This window comes from Dendronephthya gigantea, unplaced genomic scaffold, assembly GCF_004324835.1.
Source record: "Dendronephthya gigantea isolate DGI-Jeju-01 unplaced genomic scaffold, DenGig_1.0 000034F, whole genome shotgun sequence".
Classification (NCBI taxonomy): domain Eukaryota; kingdom Metazoa; phylum Cnidaria; class Anthozoa; order Malacalcyonacea; family Nephtheidae; genus Dendronephthya; species Dendronephthya gigantea.
Genome location: NW_021163044.1, coordinates 1,564,593 through 1,585,123, shown reverse-complemented (window position 1 = coordinate 1,585,123; position 20,531 = coordinate 1,564,593). Strand labels below are relative to the sequence as shown.

The following is a 20,531-nucleotide window of genomic DNA, read 5'->3' as shown; positions in this document are numbered from 1 at the left end:
GTAAGTTAACCCAATATATAATCAGTAAAAAAGTTAAACGGTGAAAAATCATTCATCTTAGATCTGTCAATATTTTAAACTAAATTTACCGTCGATCTTATTTTTATCCATCGTCTTGTGCCTTGTTTAGAGACGTCATGATAATCGTGAAAACTGCTGAGAACATCCTTAAACCGGTGGAAGAAATTAAAACAAGTGATCTTAAACCTTATCAGTCAAACACTCAAGATCCTTACATCACTGCTTATTTGAAGACTGATGTTCTCCCTTCATCGTTCGTGATCGGTGATGGCAAAGAATATAAATATAAAAACATGATCTACGTTAACCAACGTCTTCAACCAAACTCAAGTTACAACGTGTTCTTGAGATTCTTTGAAAGTCAGGTGTATATTCCATCAATATTTCGATGAATTCTACATTTTTCAGGATTATTTACTGATGACCGATTCTTTTAGAGGTTCTTTTACTCGACAGAATGGAGCAAGAGTGTCAAAACTATGGCAATTCCTCCGGGTATAGTCATCTCCAAATTCTTCTCTGTATTGACAAAGGCCAGTTCGTTCAATTAAGCATACCTTTTTAAAATATGTGATGTAAAAACGAAGTGATAATAGCAGATGAACTGATCCTAACTAATTTGTATCTTATCTTGATATTCATCCAGCTCCAGTCATCTCAAAAATCACGCCTACTGGTCGTAATGAGTACAATATTTCATGGTATCAACCCTTGTTGCCAGATCAGCAAACTGTCTTGAAGTATCATGTCAACTACAGTGCTTCGAATGAGCCAACAGAGCGATCGACCAGCAATAATTTCATCATTATCGAGGTTGACTATGATAAACGATATACGATTAACATTCGTGTTGAAACTGAGGCTGGAAAAAGTCAGGCAGCTTCAAAATCCTGGTTGTCTCTTTCAGGTAAGCGGCAACGTATCGAAAACAGAGACAGAGTGTCAGTGTTGAACTTCTCCTACGGCCTTAACACCTTTCGAGTTATAATTGATGAGCATTTAATGTTTTCCAGAGCCTTTAAAGCCCCCAAAGAGAACTACCGACAGTTACATAGTGATACTCCGGAAACCAAACGAGAAGAAGAATATAAGGTTTGTGTTCGATCATTTAAGATTCCAGAAAAAATATAACTACCAATGAACTTGAAACTTTAGATGACTACAAGAATATATTTTAATTTTTAGAACGGTCGCTCTTGTATTGCTGTTGTCTGAATCAAGTGTGCCTCCAGCACCGGGTGATATCAAGATAGAAAGCTCATTTCCTCCAAAAAACAGAACGGATGTCGCTTTTATTGCTAAGGAGTTTAATATAAGTGATTTTCAAAGTGATACAATAGAAATATCTCTTCAAGAGTCTAGAAATAACAGACGAAGAAAGAGGGAGGCTGTTAAGATTAAAAATGCACTAAGGCCGAATGAGACGTATAGAACTGCACAAATGAACACTGACGAGTCAGGGGTAAGTTAAATTTTATATAGTTTTAATTATACTTAGTTATAGCAAATTTAGTAAGGTGTAGGGGCTTGTTCAACACGTTTCCAAAGCTTCGTTCTTCCCTAGAGACTTCCATGAGTTTAATTTTGATATCTCAGTGACGATGCATTTAATATCGATTAAATTATTACAGCTGCTGAATTAGCACAATTGGATAACCACTGTTTGAAATTTAATTGGTTATATATTCTGCATGTTAGAATCGTACCTTGTCATTCTGGAGTGAATCATTCAAAGTTGGCGAAGGTAATTAGGAGGGAATAATCTTTTATATATGAGTCGAAAATTTCATATATCTTTTATTGATCTAAAAGAGCTCCGTGTAAAATAGATGTATCTAATATTCCACAGAAGAAGATAGTAAGGGTGAAAAAAATGGTGCTTCAACTCCGTCTACTGCTCCAACAACCACAACAACAAGAAAGGTTATTTCTGCTACTGAAGATCGTGAAGGAGGTGGAGGTGATGGTGCTTCAGTCGCTACTGCAGTTGGTGGAGCAATAGCTGCGGTTGTCGTTATCATCGCCTTGATTCTTGCTTTTCTCTATTTCAGAAGAAGGTAATCGATGTACAAGTTTTGTAGACGATGATTCATTCTAATTGTCACGACTCTGTATGAAAGTCTATCTTTATGTTTTTTTAAAAGAAAGAATCCCAACTGACAGAAAAAGATTTTCGTGCCCGCCATCTTGGATCTATAAGCCAAAGCTATATAAAACGCTTTTCACAAAACAAACGATGCATTTCTTAAAGTGTAGCGCATTGAGTACAATCATTAATTCATGTGATATTGAATTTTATCCAGGAGGACGAATCGAGACAAAGAGACGGGTTTGCATGGCGAGTGGGATGAAAAGAAAGGAATTAGAAATGATAATCTTGACGAAACAGACGCTGGTGTGTCGCCAGATAATCAACCAGTAAATGCGAACGACGAAGGAATTTATTCAAACGAAGCAGGTATGATTATGAATGATGACGCTCCAGCAGAGAGGAAAATATATTCTGTAATGTATGATGATTCTGCGGTCAGATTCACTGATCTGACATACCACTGGATCTAAATGCTTGTTCGTGTACGAAAAATGATGGCAAGATTTTTCTATGAGAAGAAAAAGTTGAAAAGCTGCTGAAGCCTGCTTTTATTATAACCAGCGGTCATCACATGCCGAATCATCTCTTTGAGACACTGATATAACTGCAATCGTTTTGAATTCTTATTTCCAGGTGATTTTGAAGAGAAACAGCATCCATCAGTCCCTGTCAAGGAGTTTGCGCATTTTGTAAATGAAATGAAAGCAAATGGAAATTACGAATTTAACAAAGAATATAATGTAAATATCAGATACAATTTGATCATCCTATATGGTCCAGGGTCCAGTTAATAAGAGATCGCCTTAAAGCCATCCTTCTATAATGATATAGTTCCGAGATACTGCTTATTATTGATGGTCTTCCCAGGTATTCTTCTGGGGCCGGTTGTATCAAGCCCGTTTAGCTTAAACGGTGGTTAAGTTTAAAATAGAAAGCAAGTCTATCGTTTTATTCAACAAGCAAACTAAATGTTTTCAACCTTAATACAAAGATACTGTTTACAATTACATACTCAGTGCATAATATTCAAGACTCATTCAAGAGAGATGTAAGAGTGTTATTTAATTTTGACTTATCCACCGTTTAAGCTAAACGGGCTTGATACAACCGACCCCTGCAGTTTAACCATTCAGTGATTATTCCGCTTTACTTTTGTCTCTATTCTCACAGGATTTACCTAAAACTTTGAATTCATCTTGGGAAGTGTCGAAAAAACTATACAACAAGCCTAAAAACAGATATGGAAATATCGTTACATGTACTGTATTCAGTAGAAACACTTTATTGCTCTGCATCTATTTACTGCTTTGCATTTCAATTTCAATGACACTTTTATTTAATTTTAGACGACCATTCTCGGGTGGTTCTCTCGGGAGATGAAAAGACAGATTACATAAACGCCAGCTACATTGATGTAAGTTGAAGTTCCGAGATTCACTATCTGAAATTTTAGCCCAAAATTGATCTAGCAAGGTAAAGATCGCCCTGGATGGTTCCACTCAAAACCCCCCACTTAAATTATTTACTTGACTATTCAGTCTTCAAATACCAGGATTTGTTTACCGCATTCACGTCTAATTTGGTTTGAAGGGAAATTAGGAAGTGATTATGTCATAATGTCAATCCAAATCCAAATTGAGGAATCCAAATTCATTTCTTCCAAAAGGATTACAGTCCCAAACTATAGCCTAATAGTGAATACTCTCCTAATATTTAGGGTATCAAGGAAAAGTCATACATTGCTTGTCAAGGTGAGTACGAAGTTCCCTTCACCACTTTTGTGTATAGAAGGATGTTAAAAGGCATGTTTTCTCATCCAGGTCCTAGGACGAATACTGTGAACGACATGTGGAGGATGGTTTGGGAACAACGTAGTTATTCCATTGTGATGGTCACCTCTCTCGTTGAACTTGGCAAGGTAATTAGCTCAATTTTTAACCCGAGATAAAATCAATCAATTTTGAAACAATCCCTTTAAATTCAATCAAAGGAAATGACCTATAACGTTTCAACTCATTTCCAGCCAAAATGTGAGAAATATTGGCCTGACAACGGAAGTGAAATGTATGGTGATATTGAAGTAACTTTGATGAAGACTGAAGAGTTTGCTTACCATGTGACGCATATTTTGCGAATTGAAAAGGTGAGAAAATTTTTTGGTTGACCATCGATTCAAAATGTAACATGCTTTTGTGTTACTGTATAACATTAATAAAATCTTGGTGAGTAAAAGTATGAGTCTTTCAGCTTTTTTCTTTGGTCGAATATTATGAATAACAAAATTGCCGTGTAACTATAAAAACACTTTTAGGATGACGAGGAACGCGAAGTGCGCCATTACTACTTTCAATCTTGGCCCGATCATGGAGTACCTAAATATCCCACTCAGCTCCTGGCCTTCAGAAGACTTTTCAGAACGCATCACATGCAGCAGTCCGGACCTATCGTGGTCCACTGCAGGTTATTCGCATTATATCTTTTTTTTCATATTCTGCCTGTGATGAATATGTATGGGAGCCCAGTGTTATTGCACAGGTGTTCAGGTTGAAAACACAGCCGTTTGGCAGTTTACTTTCACTGATATTACTTTCCGTGTTTTACAGCGCTGGTGTTGGACGAACAGGTGTCTTTCTTGCAATTGACACAATCCTTGAAAGACTCGAGAAAGGTGTCATCAATTCCATCGATGTTTTTGGACACGTCTGCGCAATGAGAGAACGAAGAATGAATATGATCCAAACTCTGGTATCTCAATAATATATTTCAAAAGTCATTTTTGTTAATACTCTTTGTTAAAAAGTCTAAACCATTAACCTGATTGCCTAAATGACCCAAACCTAATTCTCTTGAAATTTTGGTATATTTTGCTATTTCCTTTATAATCTTTTCAAATTGTACCAACTTAAACTTAAGGAACAATACATATTCGTTCACGATGCTATTTTGGAGACAATCCTGTGTGGCATGAACGAAGTTGATGCTTCTAAACTCCAAAAGGAGGTGGCAAATCTTAGTGAAGTTAAAGCAAGTGGAATGACAGGATTTGAGGAAAAGTTCAAGGTTTGTTTAATTGTAAACTAGATGTTTAAAAAAACAGGGATTTAGCCCATGCCGCGTTGTCAGTTCAAATTTGATAGAAACTTAATAAATTTCACAATGATGCATTTTAGAGGTTGGTTGAAGTTTCGCCAAAGCTATCAGAAGACGAATGCGCTGCAGCATTGCTTGATGGAAATCACAAAAAGAATCGCAATAAGAATGTTCTTCCAGGTATTATCTTCACACACTTAGATACAACGAACATTTGTCTGAATAAATTAGCCGCCCTATTCTTAGATTTTCGATTTCTGATCCTAGCCGAAGGTAATCGTGTTCCACTTCAGTACATGGAAGGAGTGGATGACTCGGACTATATTAACGCTGTGTTTGTTCATGTAAGTATCGCTTTTAAGATGTTGTAAAAGGCTATAACATAATTTGACACGCTAATGTTTGTTTATTCATCAAAACGTAGCTTCGTGTCACTGCTATACATTTTAAATCATGCATTGAAATAATAATACATTTGGACAACAATATTTATGATGTAAACTTTAAAATCAGCACAATAAATATGACTATGCACCAATTAAAGATTTTTTAAATGAAAGATAGAAGATGAAAGATATGTTTTCATCCTAGGGTTACCTTGGTAGGAACTACTTCATCGCTACACAAAGCCCACTGCCCGGCACGATCAACGACTTTTGGCGGCTGATTCATTCGCAGAAATCTTCCACCATTGTGTTGTTAAACAACGTCAAAGATGGAACGGTAGAAAATATGTTTTAATATCATAATTTAAACAAATTGTTCAGTTTATCCTATATCAGTCTATTTTCTTTACAATGCGAAAACATTCATCTACAGAGTTTAATGCAGAGTTTCTATTAATAGGCTTTAGAGTCATGTTAATTAACGAAGGAGTTCAGTTGAAGAAACCTGGCGAACCTAACCTTTACAGGCTTTTCATATGTGTAGAAATCTATAATTGTTTTGTGTATTTCTTCCAGTCATTCCCGATATTCTGGCCAACCAACAGGGGGGAGCCGAAGCAATATGGCACCCTGACTGTTCAGTTGGACTCAGAGAAAGAATCAGATGGAATATGGACAAGAAAGTTTATCATCTCGCCATATCCAGTATGTAAAACACAACTCAGCTCTGCAGATTTAGTCCATCCGTAATCCGTATGGATGATATGAACGACGATATGAAGAATTAAGATATACTATATTTACATGAGTAACTTTACACCATTTGATCACTCAAAACAGTTGCCGAAATAACACCATCAGTGCTTGGAAAAGCATATATAAAAAATGTTTATACCAAAACATGAATTTGAGCATAATAATCTTAACCGCAACGCAGTGGCTTACCAATTACACGAACTACCTTACCAATTACTACAATCTGTCTTAACCGTAACCTTGAAACTACCATTTAACTAGGATTTGACAGATGGTCAAGTTGTGAATATTTTCCAATACACCAAATGGCCGGACCATCGCACACCTCCCGACGCTAATGGCGTCATCTCGCTCACGTCATTGGTCGAGAACTCAAGGAAGAGTTTTGATCCAGCACCAATCATTGTCGCATGCAGGTAACGTCGCACAGGAGTTCAACTGTCTAAACTAGCTTCCACAGCTAACAGAATATTAGCTATTAATTGTATTATATGCTATAGATTAATGCGATTCGTAAATAGACAACTTTTCTTCATCTTGAAATTCGCAAACTCACACAAACTCGCGTAGCAGGCTCCGAACTCTTACTCCGCCTGGATCTTAACTACAAGAATTACAAGCGGTTTCATCTGCAATAGTAGGGTGCCGTAATCCGAGTCATAAATGAATGTGATAAAATTATCTCAAAATCTCTCAAACTCTCAAAATCTCCGTCCGGTGCAGTGCGTGTTTTCAAAATCGTATTTGTATTTTTGCCAGTGATGGGGCAGGACGAACAGGAACGTATATCGCCATTTCAAACCTTCTGGAAAGAATGAAAATTGAACAAGCGATGGACGTTTTCCAGGCGATTAAAATCATCAGAGGAATACGACCACAGTTTGTTGAAAATGCTGTGAGTACAAGAGCTAAATTAAGGCAGTTCCACATGCAAGGCAACTGGCAATATATTTCGTTGAACGAAATTTTTTACCTGATTGTCTTTTCAGTTGTGATAGTTCGACTTTAGCGGATTCCTTAAGGCTAGTTTCCACTCCTTTGGATCGAAACGGACAGGAAAATTTTCTTTGTCGGTGAGTTCTTAGGCGGCGTGTATAAAAAGAAACTTTCCTGTCCTGTCGGATCCAAAAGAGAATTTTCCTGAGTAGAAACTAGCCTTTAGACTGGTCACAAGCGAAAAATTTCGTTTGATGGAAAAATTCAGCCTAGTGAAAAACCGCCGTAATTATACAAAATATTAGCCCGCTTTTCACCGGAAATATATGATTCATCCTATTTTCAATTTTACGCACATTGTTTCGTTCACTTTTCTTTTCAGGAACAATACCAATTCTGTTACAAGGCCATGATGACGTACCTAGACAGCTTCAGTGAGTATGCAAATTTTGAATAAGCCGGATAAACGGACGCCATTTTGTTAAATAGTAACTTTGCCATAATAATATTATAAGTAAGATCACTAAAAGCGATCAAACCTACCAGTTTACAACGACTGTAAATTGTCTTAAAACTCTAGTTTTCTTCAAAACGTATAAATATATAGTAAATAAATATAAAGTCACAGTATAGTTCCATGAATTCCTGTGTGATAATATCTTTCTTGTAATCAGACTTAGACAGGATAGTTCCTAGAAAGTGTTGTTAGCGATTTTATTTTTCGATACGACTTTTAATTTTTATACATATAGTATATTCTATTTTTACTAATTCTGAAAACTATTTTTAAAATAGACATCCTTCTATTATGAATGTAATTTAATTAAGTGAGATTTAGATTTTAATCCATTTGAACTAATAAATGCTAACATGCACGAACACGTAGTAACCTGCTGTGTCCATGAACATTGTCAGATTGTAAGGTTTGTAGATAAAAGACTTAGTGCAAAGGATGGAATCGAGGGCGACATAGCTATAAAGTAATTAAGAACTGTCCACGACTCCACATTGTCTGAGCTTTCAATAAAATACTCATATTGAAAATATATCATAGTATTTCAACGCCAGCATGTTATGATTTTAGTCCCTAATTCCACGGCCGCTTTTTCTTGACGAAATGCCAAATATTTCGCGTGTTTCTTTTGAATTTCGACCACTTGAATAAATTATTCTGCTTCATTGCTCACAATTCAAAAGAAGCAGGCGAAATATTTCGCATTTCGTTTGAAAATTTGAGCCCGTGGAATCCTGATTAGTCTCTAAGAATTGAAGTAAAATTTCAACTTTTCTTTTTACTCAAGGACTACGCAAAGTGAATATGAAATTATGAATTGTCTTTATTCCGGTTTTGTTATACAACTTTACTCAAACTCATTTCAAATCAAGGCCTCAGCCGACGTCGGTGAAAAAACGACACAAGAGCAAATCAAATATATTCATACACAGGCACAGCACCCCCGTCAATAAGCTAGTCTATTCTTTGTTAATATCAAGTATAGCTCAACAAACTTCAAATCTGTCTACACAAGTTAAGCGTTACAATTAGTTAAGAGGAAGCTTCTTGCAGATCGCGTTTTCTCCGAATCTACTCATCTAGTTTTGTTTTCACCAGTTCAAGGAATGCGATTAATCACAATCAGGAACTCGAAAGTTTCTGAGGTCGTGACGGGATGGCAGTGATTGTAATTGTAATGCAAAACGTGCTGTGTAAACGTACGAATCAAAAAGGGCTTTGCTTACAGGCTCAGGGGGCGATCACTTGTGAGAGGAATTAATTGCTGCTCAACGATTGCTTGGGCTATTGTATAGTTCCACGCAATTTTTATAAGCGTTATCTATTACTTCGACTCTTCTCCTGTTATACTTCCTTGAATGTCCATGGCTTGCAGTTCGTGTATCGTGCAGTAACCCGATACTGGTTTGAATAGTCAAACAGCGTCTTAAAGTATTTTGTTTCATACAGATATCATGCTTTTATGCGGAAGTACATGACTTGAGCATTGCTGTGTCGGTTTCGAAACGAGAAACAATCGTCGAAATGCCGTTGTTCTTTTATCGATGGCTGCTTTTCTTTTGTACATATAAAATGATTAATGGTAAGGTATTCTTGTACGTATTATAGCATTATTAGATACACAACTAGTAAAATGGTGCTTTGTTAAAATGCTACATAAAACCTCAACGCGTATCGAATTATATATAATAACTTATTGCTTTCTTATACCAATGGTTGAGAACGTAAAGTCAGCTGTTTTGAAACGCTTACCTGATCTGATTTTGGCAATTTGAAAATCCCTGAAGTTACTGAAGTAAATTTGATAGGGGGAAGCGACAGGACTTACGGTGATACGGCTGGAACTTGCATGAAACCATAACACGCTTAGTGAACTTAAATTTGATATTCACGCTGTTCGTTAATGTCAATTCACGTAGTTTAAATCAAAACCATCCTACTAAGATGAGTCTGGTTAATCAGATGACGTATGTCTAATGTCTGCAAGGCAAAATTCAGACAACTTTCGCATTGTCATTTCTATCAGATATTTAACTTCAAATGTCAATACTGAAACGTGTTTGCCATAGATGATGCATGCCTATGGTTTGACCGAGAGAAATATTCAGGGGAAATAATCATCATTTTTTAATAAAATATTTGGCACCTCAGAATTAGGACATTCGCTGCAGTGCGAAAATTTAAGAAATTGTTTTTTTTTGCTTTGCTCCCGTCTCAAATATGATTTCGCATTTATAGTTATGCCATGCCACACTCACATGGGAAAGAGACCGAAAAAGCCCAAAAAAGGCTGTGACACTGTAATAATCAGGGCATTTTTTAACTATATAACTACTGGGGCATTTACCCCAGTAGGCCCTGTGCCTGCCCCAGTAGTGAACCTTGATTTCCTGATAGAATGGGCCCTTTTTTCACTGTAAAGGGTTGGTAATTTATCAGTTTTAACATATGGGCCTTGAAATTTGTTCGAAGAAATAAATACGTATGTAATTACGGCATTTACATGAGACGTCTGTCAGGGGCGGAGGAACAGGGGGGCTAGGGGGGGGGGCTTTAGCCCCCTCAAAAATTTCATGAAGAATGCCAGAATGGGAGATTAAATATACAAATTACGTTACCACGAAATCGTCAAATTAATGCTCGCCGGCGTATCAAATGCTAATAAGATATCCTATATTGTGATACGGATCAAGTGAATGTAAATTGACTTTCTTTGATCTTTCATAGTTGTCTTTAACAGCAGATTATTCGTGGTTGTATAATTATTGTTATTATTTTCGGACCGCCATTTTGCTTGGAAATTATATTGAGAATTTAAGAGATGAGTTTTTCAAATGCAGAAGATATCACAACACGCGCTGTGCCGTTTCAGTTTGCGGTGTTTGCCAAAAACTACGATGAAAGCAGCAAGTAAGATTCTGAAATGGCCATTTCCGATGATCTAGAGCATTGAAATTCCAAAAACAATTCGCTCGGCGCCAACCATGGTGGCGCCTCGTGAAATTAGCCCTCCCAAAATATATTATGTTCCGCCGCCCCTGACATCTGTATGTAATAACGATTCCCTTTATTAAGATTTAGTAGCGCTTTGCATCATGGTTATAGTGGTATCTTTGATTGTCAAGCCACATGTAAATTTTTTGTCTTCACCTGTGCAAGAGCGTTTGGGAAAGTTAGGGCAGGTGTATAGGAATGACCAACAGCAAAATCGTGAGGAAAACATTCAATATTTTCATTCAAACTGTCTTGAATGTCAGTGATAACACCATAACCATAATGCAAAGCGCTACTAATTCTTAGTAAGGGGAATCGTCTATTACATATTTGTCTTGCGCATGGGCCCTAATACACACTTTACCCCACTAGTCAAAATTCCTTAAAAAATGCCCTGGTAATAATATAAGTCTTCGTTTCAGACTTGTTCGATTGTTTAATTCGTCAGAAATAAAGTTAAAGGTGTCAGATAAATAGTGCCAGATTCTGTTCAAGATTTGTTGTTTGACACTCACCATCAGTCCGCGATTGTATCAGAAGACTTGAAATTTAAAGCCTGTGTTCCACTGCGCGAAATGAAAATGAATTGACACTGTATTAGCCTTTCTCACGATGACGAATATGCCGCCATTTTTGGGGTACTTGATGAGCGTATGACTTAATAACGGCGACTGTCTTTAATTTTAGGCTGGAGTTCAAGTGGTCTGTTGATTCTAAAAAATTTGCTTTTCATGTTGTTATAATTTTTAAACACATTTGAGAAAATTGAAAGTACCCCAAAAACGTCATCGTGAAAAAGGCTAATTACATCGCCCACAAGTCGTTGTAGCCACATGCAACTATCTAATCAAGTCCAATTCACTGATCTATATATAATATAAGCTCCGTTTTTGAGTGACTTCATTTCCTTATTCATTTCCTGATATTATGTCAGATGGTTAGCGTTTGGCTAAGATAATTCGGAATATCAAGCATGGATTGTTTTACGCGTCCCTCGTATTAATGAGTTCAAATAATGTTACGTATACCTTATAAATAACTGATTTAGAAAAATTGCTAACGTCTGGATATTCACTCCGGATTTTAATGTAATAGTACGATATGTTTACAGGACAGTTGAATAAATATTGTTTTTTATTTTTGTCCAGGTTTTTTTCTTAGGCATACTCAGTCAAGAAAGTGTATTGCAGCTGAAACTCCCACTTTTAACGATGATAAATATGGCACCCGTTATTGGGCTGAAATGATCACGAACTGCTTGAATGATACTGCGCTGTTTCGTTACCTGGATAGCAATCTGTTGCATAATATCGAGACAGAAGGGAACATCGTGTCTCAATATGGAAGATATAAAAATCGTTTGCTTATATATGACGGTAAAAATCAGGTTGGGAGAGACTTTGCAAACAGCACGAAACATCGTATAAAACAAACAACTGGTGGATCTTTATTTCTTTACGATGTGAATGATTGTGTTCAGCCTAAGCCTAGTGGACAGTATGTCGACGTAAAAAATGAAAAATGTAGCAACACAGCAGAACAAAAGTTTACTTTTGGTAAGTAAAAATATTTTACACTTAATTTTTCCAAAGAGTACTGTTGCCAGAGACGTGCCGGGCGGAAAGCGTATTCGAAATATAAATATTAAAGCCCAACTTAGTGCTTTCAGTAAAGCCATAAAAGACAATTTAAACCATTTGAGAGTAATGAAAATATAATAACCTTAACAACATTTAACAACCTTTAACTTGTAACAACCTTTTTTCCGAGTACGAGTTCTTTCAAGGCCTTGGCCGTGCTGAATTTGAAAAACTCTTGTCCCTATCTGTTAAGAACTGCCATGCATTTCACAGTCAATGATCGTCTATACCAACAAGTGGATGGCGTGGCAATGGGCAGGCCCTTAGGTCCACTTTTCGCGAACATATATTCATGTCTTTTTATGAACAAATATGGCTCCAAAACTGTCACCTTATTCAAACCAGTACTCTATCGACGCTATGTAGATGATTGCTTCCTTCTCTTCTGATGTCTTCTGGATCACGCACCTCTCTTCCTTGATTATCTCAACTGACAACATCCCAATATATCCTTCACATCTGACAACGAACACAATGGCAAGCTCCCTTTTCTTGATGTTGAGATATTACGCTCTAACGGGAAGTTTACAACTTCGGTGTATCGCAAACCTACGTTTACTGGTCTCTTCACGAATTTCCATAGCTTTATACCACTCAGTTATAAACGCTGCTTTTGTAATATCATGTTTACTCCATCGCATTTTCAATCTCTGCTCGAGCTATGAAAACTTTCACGCCCAACTCGAAATTGTTAGGAAGTTATTCCAAGTCAACGGGTTTCCTTCACATTTATTCGACCGTCTGGTCCTAAAATTTCTCGATAATACGTTCGATCCAAAACCGCCTATCCTAACACCACCTAAGAAAATCATCTATTTTTGTCTCCCTTTTACTGGTTTACACTCTATTCAGATTCGCAATCAAATCAACCCTCTTTGTAGCGCCGCTTTTCTGCATTTGGATGTTAGATTTGTTTTTCGTTCCACTAGAAGGTTCTTCACTCTTTCTTTTTAAAGATAAAGTCCCTAAGTACCTGAGATTTGGTGTAGTTTATTTATTTAAGTGTCGATGCTGTTCCGCGTCGTACGTGGGTCAAACTACGCATCATCTACATACCAGAATATCAGAGCACTTGGGAATATCACCCATCACTGGTAAACAGACCTCAAGCCCTGTTATGTCCAGTATACATTCTCACTTAAAGGCTTTGACGTACTTAGAATCCTCTCCTCCTCATCTGACTCTTATGAGCTAATGATACATGAAAGTCTCCCCATCACCAAACTTAAGCCTTAGCTTCTCTTAATGTTCAAAGCAACTCTATCCCTCTCAATTTATTTTAGTCCTTACTTCGTATTGTCATCGTGTCGTGACGTTTCTGTCCCTTGTCCACTCATGTCCTCACTTTGTCCTTGTTATATCACCCTTTGTAAATTGATACCTTGTAAATATATTACCATGCAGTCTACATATTCAAATTATCATGTAATTTATCATTTAGTCTGAAGATGTCTTAAGTTAAGACGAAACGTAACTATCTAATATATTTTTATTACTCTCAAATGGCTTAAATTGTCTTTTATGGCTTTACCGAAAGCACTATGTTGGGCTTTAATATTTATATTTCCAAAGAGTACATTTTAAAATCCTCTCTCTTGACAATTCTTATTGCATCTTTTTGAAAAAATCCTCGTCATTTAACTTAAAAGGTGGCCGTTTTTTTCTGTTGTAAATGGTGCATGTGACTCCGTAAATTGAAGTCCGGGTCATCCTCAGAAAAAATAACCTAAGGCTATGTCATTGCACTGTATAGGGTATATCCAGTAGCTAGATATAACTCAAGTGAGAGAGTTTAGGTTTGTGTCGCCACGCATACCGTATTACGTGCTGACCATCAATGTCATGTGAACACGCTAAAATGGCCAGGCCGCCATTATTCTGACGAGTTCATCGCGTAGAGATCAGGGAAAGTTGTAAAGACCGAGTGACCCTTCTGTTCGTTCCCTATATGTTTATCACGACATGAATGTGCATAGTTTATAACCGCCGGTCTCCATTGTTAGGTTCAGTGACGCAGTACCGAGACAAAATGAAAGATGTTCATTGTTCTCCAATACAACTTATGGTGATCCACAAAGCTTATTATGGTGATTTCAATAATAGCGGAACATTTGATGCGAATGCAGCTATTGATGCGCAGTGTAGTCGTCTAACAAGTTGTCAGGTGAAATCTCTTTGTGGTGGAAACAGATCTTGTGAACTGACCGTTGACAATAATTTACTGTCATCACAATATTGTCCTGATAAAACTAAAGAAATTTATATCGAGTACACTTGTGTTGATAGCTATGTGAATCCCATAAAAGCAGGTATGATATGCGCTATAGTAAATTCTTCTAAGCAATGAAGGCTTCTTTAGTTACACTACCCTTATAACAACAGGTATGATGCGCCATCGAGAATTCGACGACTGCTTTGGGTGCTTTCAACTTGCACTTGAAAGTTTTCCAACGGTCATGTTCATATGCGCAAAATTGAAGTCTTTTTGACCAAATTTTGTGAGACAAATAAAAGTCGCTCGAGTAGAAAGGAACCTTAGGACAGTTTGGCTTGATCGATGACAACTGAAAAAAAACATGAAATTATTATAAATATACATTGTCTGTTTTAGCTGCCAAAATAAGATTTTCAAAGTCACCAAACGAAGGTTTCGTTGAAATAAAGGATGGTTCCACTTGGAGAAAAGTAAAAGAGGAGATCTGGGATATCACTCTTGAAAAATCGCTGTGTCAGCACTTCGGGTTTGATGGGACAGTGGGGAATGTTGCTAAAACGAAGGAAATTAGCACAGGTCAGGAAATTGTAATTGGTGACCTATGCTATGATGCGCCTCTGAACAACAGTGTCCATCTTTATCCCTCTACAACAACGTCGGCAGTTGACGCGCCATATTTAACATGTGAGTAGAGTTTTAGTTAAAACATTTTAGTGTCTTAAATCATAGACTTTAAATACAGACAAAATAACATTTTGGTCTGGTTCAACTTGTCAATCACCTTTCAAAAAACTATTCTTTAATTGTTTTATGTAAGTTGTGCGAGCATGCGTTGTTACAGAACCAAACTAAATTACCAGGCTCTTTCCATATTAGTGAATTTCTTCCTAAACACAGAAAACCTAACCTTTTGCTCTTGTTTAGCTTGCTCACCTTCAAAAAACTGTTCTCTGTTTTAGGTAAAATTTGCGAGAATGCATTATTACAAAACAAAACTAAGTTTCCAGACGCGATATTTTCTGGAAGTGGTTCTACTGTCAATACCATGTACAAAGAAGCGAGGTTTTCTAGCGATGGTTGGTGTCCAACAGAGTCTGGAAACAAATATCTTAAGCTCGACCTTCAAAACGAATATCACATAACACGAGTTGTGGTTATGGGTGATAAAGATCAGACAAAGTGGAGTGGATCATATTCACTGAAATACAGTCATAATGAAAGTTTGGTAGACGGTAGTAGTGGTTTACAGGTTAGTACGTGAATATATCTCTGATACGTGATCAATATACCACTGGGAAATGTTGAAATGGGAAATATATAAATTAATGCCATCGTCAAGATTAATACCAACCGCTTTAAAATACTAAAACAAACGAATCGTTATAGCAGAAATGCCATGCACTTTTTGGAATGACTAGGAACAGATGACGAAAATATATCGGGGTAAAACCTCGAATTTATAGAATATACTAACTGCTGTTATTTTTAGTATTAAAGCAACTGCAACAAGATAAGAAAACAATCGTGTAACGCATTCTCAACTGAAGTAATTCATTTTTTTCAAAACCTCTTCTATAGATAAATGGTAATCATAACGGATTTCAAGCATCGGCAACAGACATCGACATTTATAATGTCAGATACATAAAGTTGAAAACAAATGAGAGCGCAGACTTTTGCCTTAGAATAGAAGTGTGTGGGGAAGGTGAGTCGGTAGAATCTTTAATCGCCGGAAACCGCATAATTTACTATTTAATGGTATGAAGAGAAGAGAGAGATGAGGTTGAGAAGGTTTTGTAAATGCGGCACAAAAATAAACCTAAAGACTTTACTATAAAGAGATATTTTTTCAGTTTAAATTCTCTCAGCTCAAGCATGTTCACCTGCTGTAGTATAAAGCGAATAAACGCTTTGTTATTCTCGTTCCAGTCCAAACGCCTGCTCCCGTACAAAGGATTGTCGCTGAACCATCGTTCTATTCTGTCAATCTATCGTGGACAATACCAGTGGCTAAAACATCTTCTTATATTACACATTTCATCATTTACTTGAACGGCACTGAAAGGGAAAGAATATCTCGTGTACAATATGGAAATAATTTCATTCTTCGAGGTCTGAAACCTAACACTTATTATAAAGTTGGCATAATGTCACAGGATGGATATTCAAAAAAGTCCATAGCGGTCTACAAAAGTTATAAAACTAAAAGAGCAGGTAAGAATAAAGATGCCAAGTGTGAACCTGGTTGGGCTTATAATTATTGAATGAGCCACTCTACCTGTTGCTTTTACTCCTACTTCTACGCTTTGGTTTAAAGTGAGCTTTAGTACGTTTGTAGTAAATTTAGATTGTTGATTTAGAAACTGACTGCATGTCTCCATTTTGCCCTATTACGTCATCTTCATTTGGTTTTGCACGCTAATAATAAAGGCTTAGTATACTGTCCTTTCTACTTCAACACTGCTACTGTGAAGGTTGTATTGCACCAATGACAATATTTTTCTCAAGTGTATAAGAACACTGGAAATACGGTAGTAATTCAACATATTTGCATGCAACTAACCGCGCTTCTAAAAATTATGTTCTAATTCTCCTTGTTGATAAAATTTTCGAGCTAAAAGTGAGTTAAAATAAAATTTTTGAATATTCCATCGTGAATTATGATTAGGTATCCTTCCGATCATGATTTAAGAGGTGTTTTTGGTTTTTTCATCCACCCTCAAGAATGAAGATCTTAAGTTCGTATGATCTGTATTAAAGAGAATGTTAAAAAACTCATTTTTATTCTTCCGTTGTCAAGGGTTTTTCCTCAGACACACTCAGTCAGGAAAGTGTCTCGCAGCTGAAACTCCAACCTTTAGCACAAATAGCTATGGCACCCGTTATTATATTGAAATGGCCACCAACTGCTGGAGTGATTTTGCGTTGTTCCGTTATCTTGATAACGAAGTATTGCATAATATCGAGACAGAAGGAAACGTCGTGTCTGATCATCCTCATTACGAAAAACGTTTGTTTATATATGACGGTAAAAATCAGGTTGGGAGAGACTTTGCAAACAACACAAAACATCGTATAAAACAAACAACCGGTGAATCTCTATATCTTTACAATGCGGATGAATGTGTTCAGCCTACTTCGCAGTATGTTGACGTGAAAGATACTTCATGCACCGAAGTAGCAGCACAAAAAATTACTTTCGGTACGTAAAATTACTTTGCCATTGAACTTACAAATTGGATCGTTTCTTCCTGTATAAGTGCAACATGCACTCTGTAAGTTGTAATCAGAGGGGGTATTCTTTCAACCGACTGCTCACCGTTATCTTGCTGTTTAATTGATTTAAAAATCTTTTGCCGGCCTTCTAAAATAGCACCGTGTAAACTAGCACAGTTTGCGGGGAGAGAAGATTAAAGAGAGGGGACTAAACCAGTGCCTTTTTAGGGATTTCTTCGTCGCGGAGGGGGGGGATGAAAAAAGAGACCTTTTGTCATGATTGAGAGGGAAAGGGGAAATAAAGAGAAAATATCTCAGTCACTTTTCCCATTCTCTTGCGACACACTATACTGTAGATATGGAAAATCTATAGATAGGAATAATACCTAGTGTTAAACTTTATGTCATCTGGCTTTTGCGACATTAATTTATTGCGAAAAATCAGAGCACGTTCTATGGGCCGAGTGTCTCTTATGTTTGTTTCTGATATGACATGAATGTGCATTTTTTATAAACGTCTCCATTGTTAGGTTCAGTGACTCAGTTTGGCGACAAAATGAAAGATGTTCATTGTTCTCCAATACAACGTATGGTGATCCACAAAGCTAATTATGGAAATTTCATTGATGCTGCAACATTTAATGCCAATGCAAATATTGATAAGAAATGTAGTCGACAAGCAAGTTGTGAAGTGAAATCTCTTTGTGGGGGAAACAGATCTTGTGAGCTGACCATTGACAATGATTTACTGTCATCACAACATTGTCCTGATACTACAAAAGAACTTTATATCGAGTACACTTGTGTGGATAATTATATGAGTCCCATAACCACAGGTGGGCTATGATGCGTTATCGTTCTGTTCAACAGAAAAAATTAAATTTTGTGATGCCATGTATAAAAATCGCTCTAGTAGAAATTAACCTTAGGACTGTTTTTGACGTCGCTCAGGTTTCTTTTCATTTGTTAGAAGTCGACTGATTCGGATCCACTCGATCCTGATCATTTAATCGAAAAATTTCGCCTCATGGTGAACCGCCTTCCACTAAAAATATTACTCGCACGAAATTTCTCGCAATTTCAGATGGAGGAAGTTGGGATCTGTGATGCAAAAGCAAAATGTTCGGATAATAACGCTAATTTGAAATGATATACATTGTTCTACAGTTTTAGCTCCCAACATGAGATTATCAAAGTCACCGAACGAAGGTTTTATTGAAATAAATGATGGTTCCGCTTGGAGAAAAGTGATAGACGAAACCTGGAACATCACTCTTGAAAAATCGTTGTGTCAGCACTTGGGATTTAAAGGGACAGTGGGGAGCATTGTTAAGACTGAGGGAATCGGGCTAGGTCGTGAAATTGCAAGTGGTGACTTATGTTATGACGTACCTCAAAACGAGAAATGTTGTGTCCACCTTAATCCCTCTGTAACAACGACAACAGTTAAGGCGCCATATGTGAAATGTGAGTATATAAGATTTTATCAAATTAATTTTAGTATTCATCTGTTTCTTATGATTCTCATGATTCACACGATAATCACGTGTCAGATCAAAAAACCGTCCTCGTTTTAGGCAAGATATGTGAGAATGCATTATTACAGAACCGCACCAAGTTTCCAGACGTGATATTTTCTGGAAGTGGTTCTACTGACAATACCAAGTACAAAGAAGCGAGGTTTTCTAGCGATGGTTGGTGTCCAACAGAGTCTGGAGACAAATATCTTAAGATTGACCTTCAAAACGAATATCACATAACTGAAGTTGTGGTTATGGGGGATAAGGCCCGAATAAATTGGGGTGAATCATATTCTTTGAAATACAGTCATAATGAAAGTTTGGTGGATAAAAATCATGCAATAAAGGTAGTGATAATAGCCATTTTAACGTGAAACTAAAATTCGTATTCGTCCTTAACAATTAGCTGTCTTGATGCTGGGGGATCTTGACCATAAAAATTGAAGCATGAAATGTAAACTAAGCTGTCGAAATCCTGTATAGTGTTCATACTTTCTAATGTGAATTAAAGTTTTCGGTTATTGGTTTGCCGTTAACGTCAAATCGTCAATCTTAGATCTCAAATAGTGCCTGTACCAGAATATTTTCAGAGATGAAATTCGTGTTAAAATCTTTTGAACTCTATTTTACGCTACAAATATTCCACTTTCAGGTGATAGGAAATCAAAACAGTCATCAACCATCGACTACAGACGTTGATATATACAATGCGAGATATATAATGATAAAACTAAATGCAACAACACTCTTTTGTCTGAGAATAGATCTCTGCGGTGAAGGTAAGGTTTCACTAGTGTTTTTATAAATCCTACCGAAAAAACAATAGATCAGAATCTTAATCTTGGATTTTTCTTTTAAGTTCAATGTATATAATTGCAGTGATCTGTTTCTTTAGCCCAAACTCCAGCTAAAGTAACGAAGTTTATTATCAAACCATCTAATTATTCTGCCCATCTGTCTTGGAACATACCAGGTCCTAATGAATCTTCGTACATAACACATTCTGTTATTTATTTGAACGGGACTGAAGTGCGTAAAATATCTCGTGCAATGTATGATAGTCAGTATACGTACACTCTTCGAGGACTTAAACCATACAAGAACTATACTGTTGGTATACAGACACAGGATGGTAATTCTCAGAATTCCTC

At 36.8% G+C, this 20,531-nt stretch overlaps 2 protein-coding genes across 12 annotated transcripts in view; both read left to right on the top strand.

Annotated features, from left to right (window-relative positions):
• The window catches only part of LOC114525433 (receptor-type tyrosine-protein phosphatase F-like), a 108,354-nt gene extending 100,167 nt beyond the window's left edge, over window positions 1–8,187 (top strand). For 4 of the 11 annotated variants that reach the window (XM_028546771.1, XM_028546769.1, XM_028546768.1 and 1 more), the window contains 22 exons: window positions 668–928; window positions 1,035–1,113; window positions 1,207–1,483; window positions 1,720–1,765; window positions 1,871–2,078; window positions 2,325–2,479; window positions 2,747–2,853; window positions 3,284–3,371; window positions 3,460–3,527; window positions 3,831–3,864; window positions 3,934–4,031; window positions 4,137–4,256; window positions 4,425–4,573; window positions 4,717–4,858; window positions 5,027–5,173; window positions 5,284–5,383; window positions 5,471–5,547; window positions 5,795–5,926; window positions 6,166–6,294; window positions 6,607–6,761; window positions 7,105–7,240; window positions 7,664–8,185. In XM_028546771.1, coding sequence (XP_028402572.1) covers window positions 668–928; window positions 1,035–1,113; window positions 1,207–1,483; window positions 1,720–1,765; window positions 1,871–2,078; window positions 2,325–2,479; window positions 2,747–2,853; window positions 3,284–3,371; window positions 3,460–3,527; window positions 3,831–3,864; window positions 3,934–4,031; window positions 4,137–4,256; window positions 4,425–4,573; window positions 4,717–4,858; window positions 5,027–5,173; window positions 5,284–5,383; window positions 5,471–5,547; window positions 5,795–5,926; window positions 6,166–6,294; window positions 6,607–6,761; window positions 7,105–7,240; window positions 7,664–7,738 — 2,783 coding nt within the window. In that variant the 3' untranslated portion in view covers window positions 7,739–8,185. Of the gene's footprint in view, window positions 1–130; window positions 387–458; window positions 517–667; window positions 929–1,034; window positions 1,114–1,206; window positions 1,484–1,719; window positions 1,766–1,870; window positions 2,079–2,324; window positions 2,480–2,746; window positions 2,854–3,283; window positions 3,372–3,459; window positions 3,528–3,830; window positions 3,865–3,933; window positions 4,032–4,136; window positions 4,257–4,424; window positions 4,574–4,716; window positions 4,859–5,026; window positions 5,174–5,283; window positions 5,384–5,470; window positions 5,548–5,794; window positions 5,927–6,165; window positions 6,295–6,606; window positions 6,762–7,104; window positions 7,241–7,663 lie in introns of all 11 variants that reach the window. The other 7 variants (XM_028546781.1, XM_028546780.1, XM_028546779.1 and 4 more) reach the window with 5 other exon arrangements.
• Window positions 8,188–12,187: 4,000 nt separating this feature from the next.
• Window positions 12,188–15,336, top strand: LOC114525362. The gene is made up of 3 exons (XM_028546625.1): window positions 12,188–12,345; window positions 14,433–14,738; window positions 15,041–15,336. Exons 2-3 carry the CDS (start codon window positions 14,459–14,461, stop codon window positions 15,334–15,336), a joined length of 576 nt encoding a protein of 191 aa, XP_028402426.1. The 5' UTR covers window positions 12,188–12,345; window positions 14,433–14,458.
• Window positions 15,337–20,531: the final 5,195 nt, after the last annotated feature.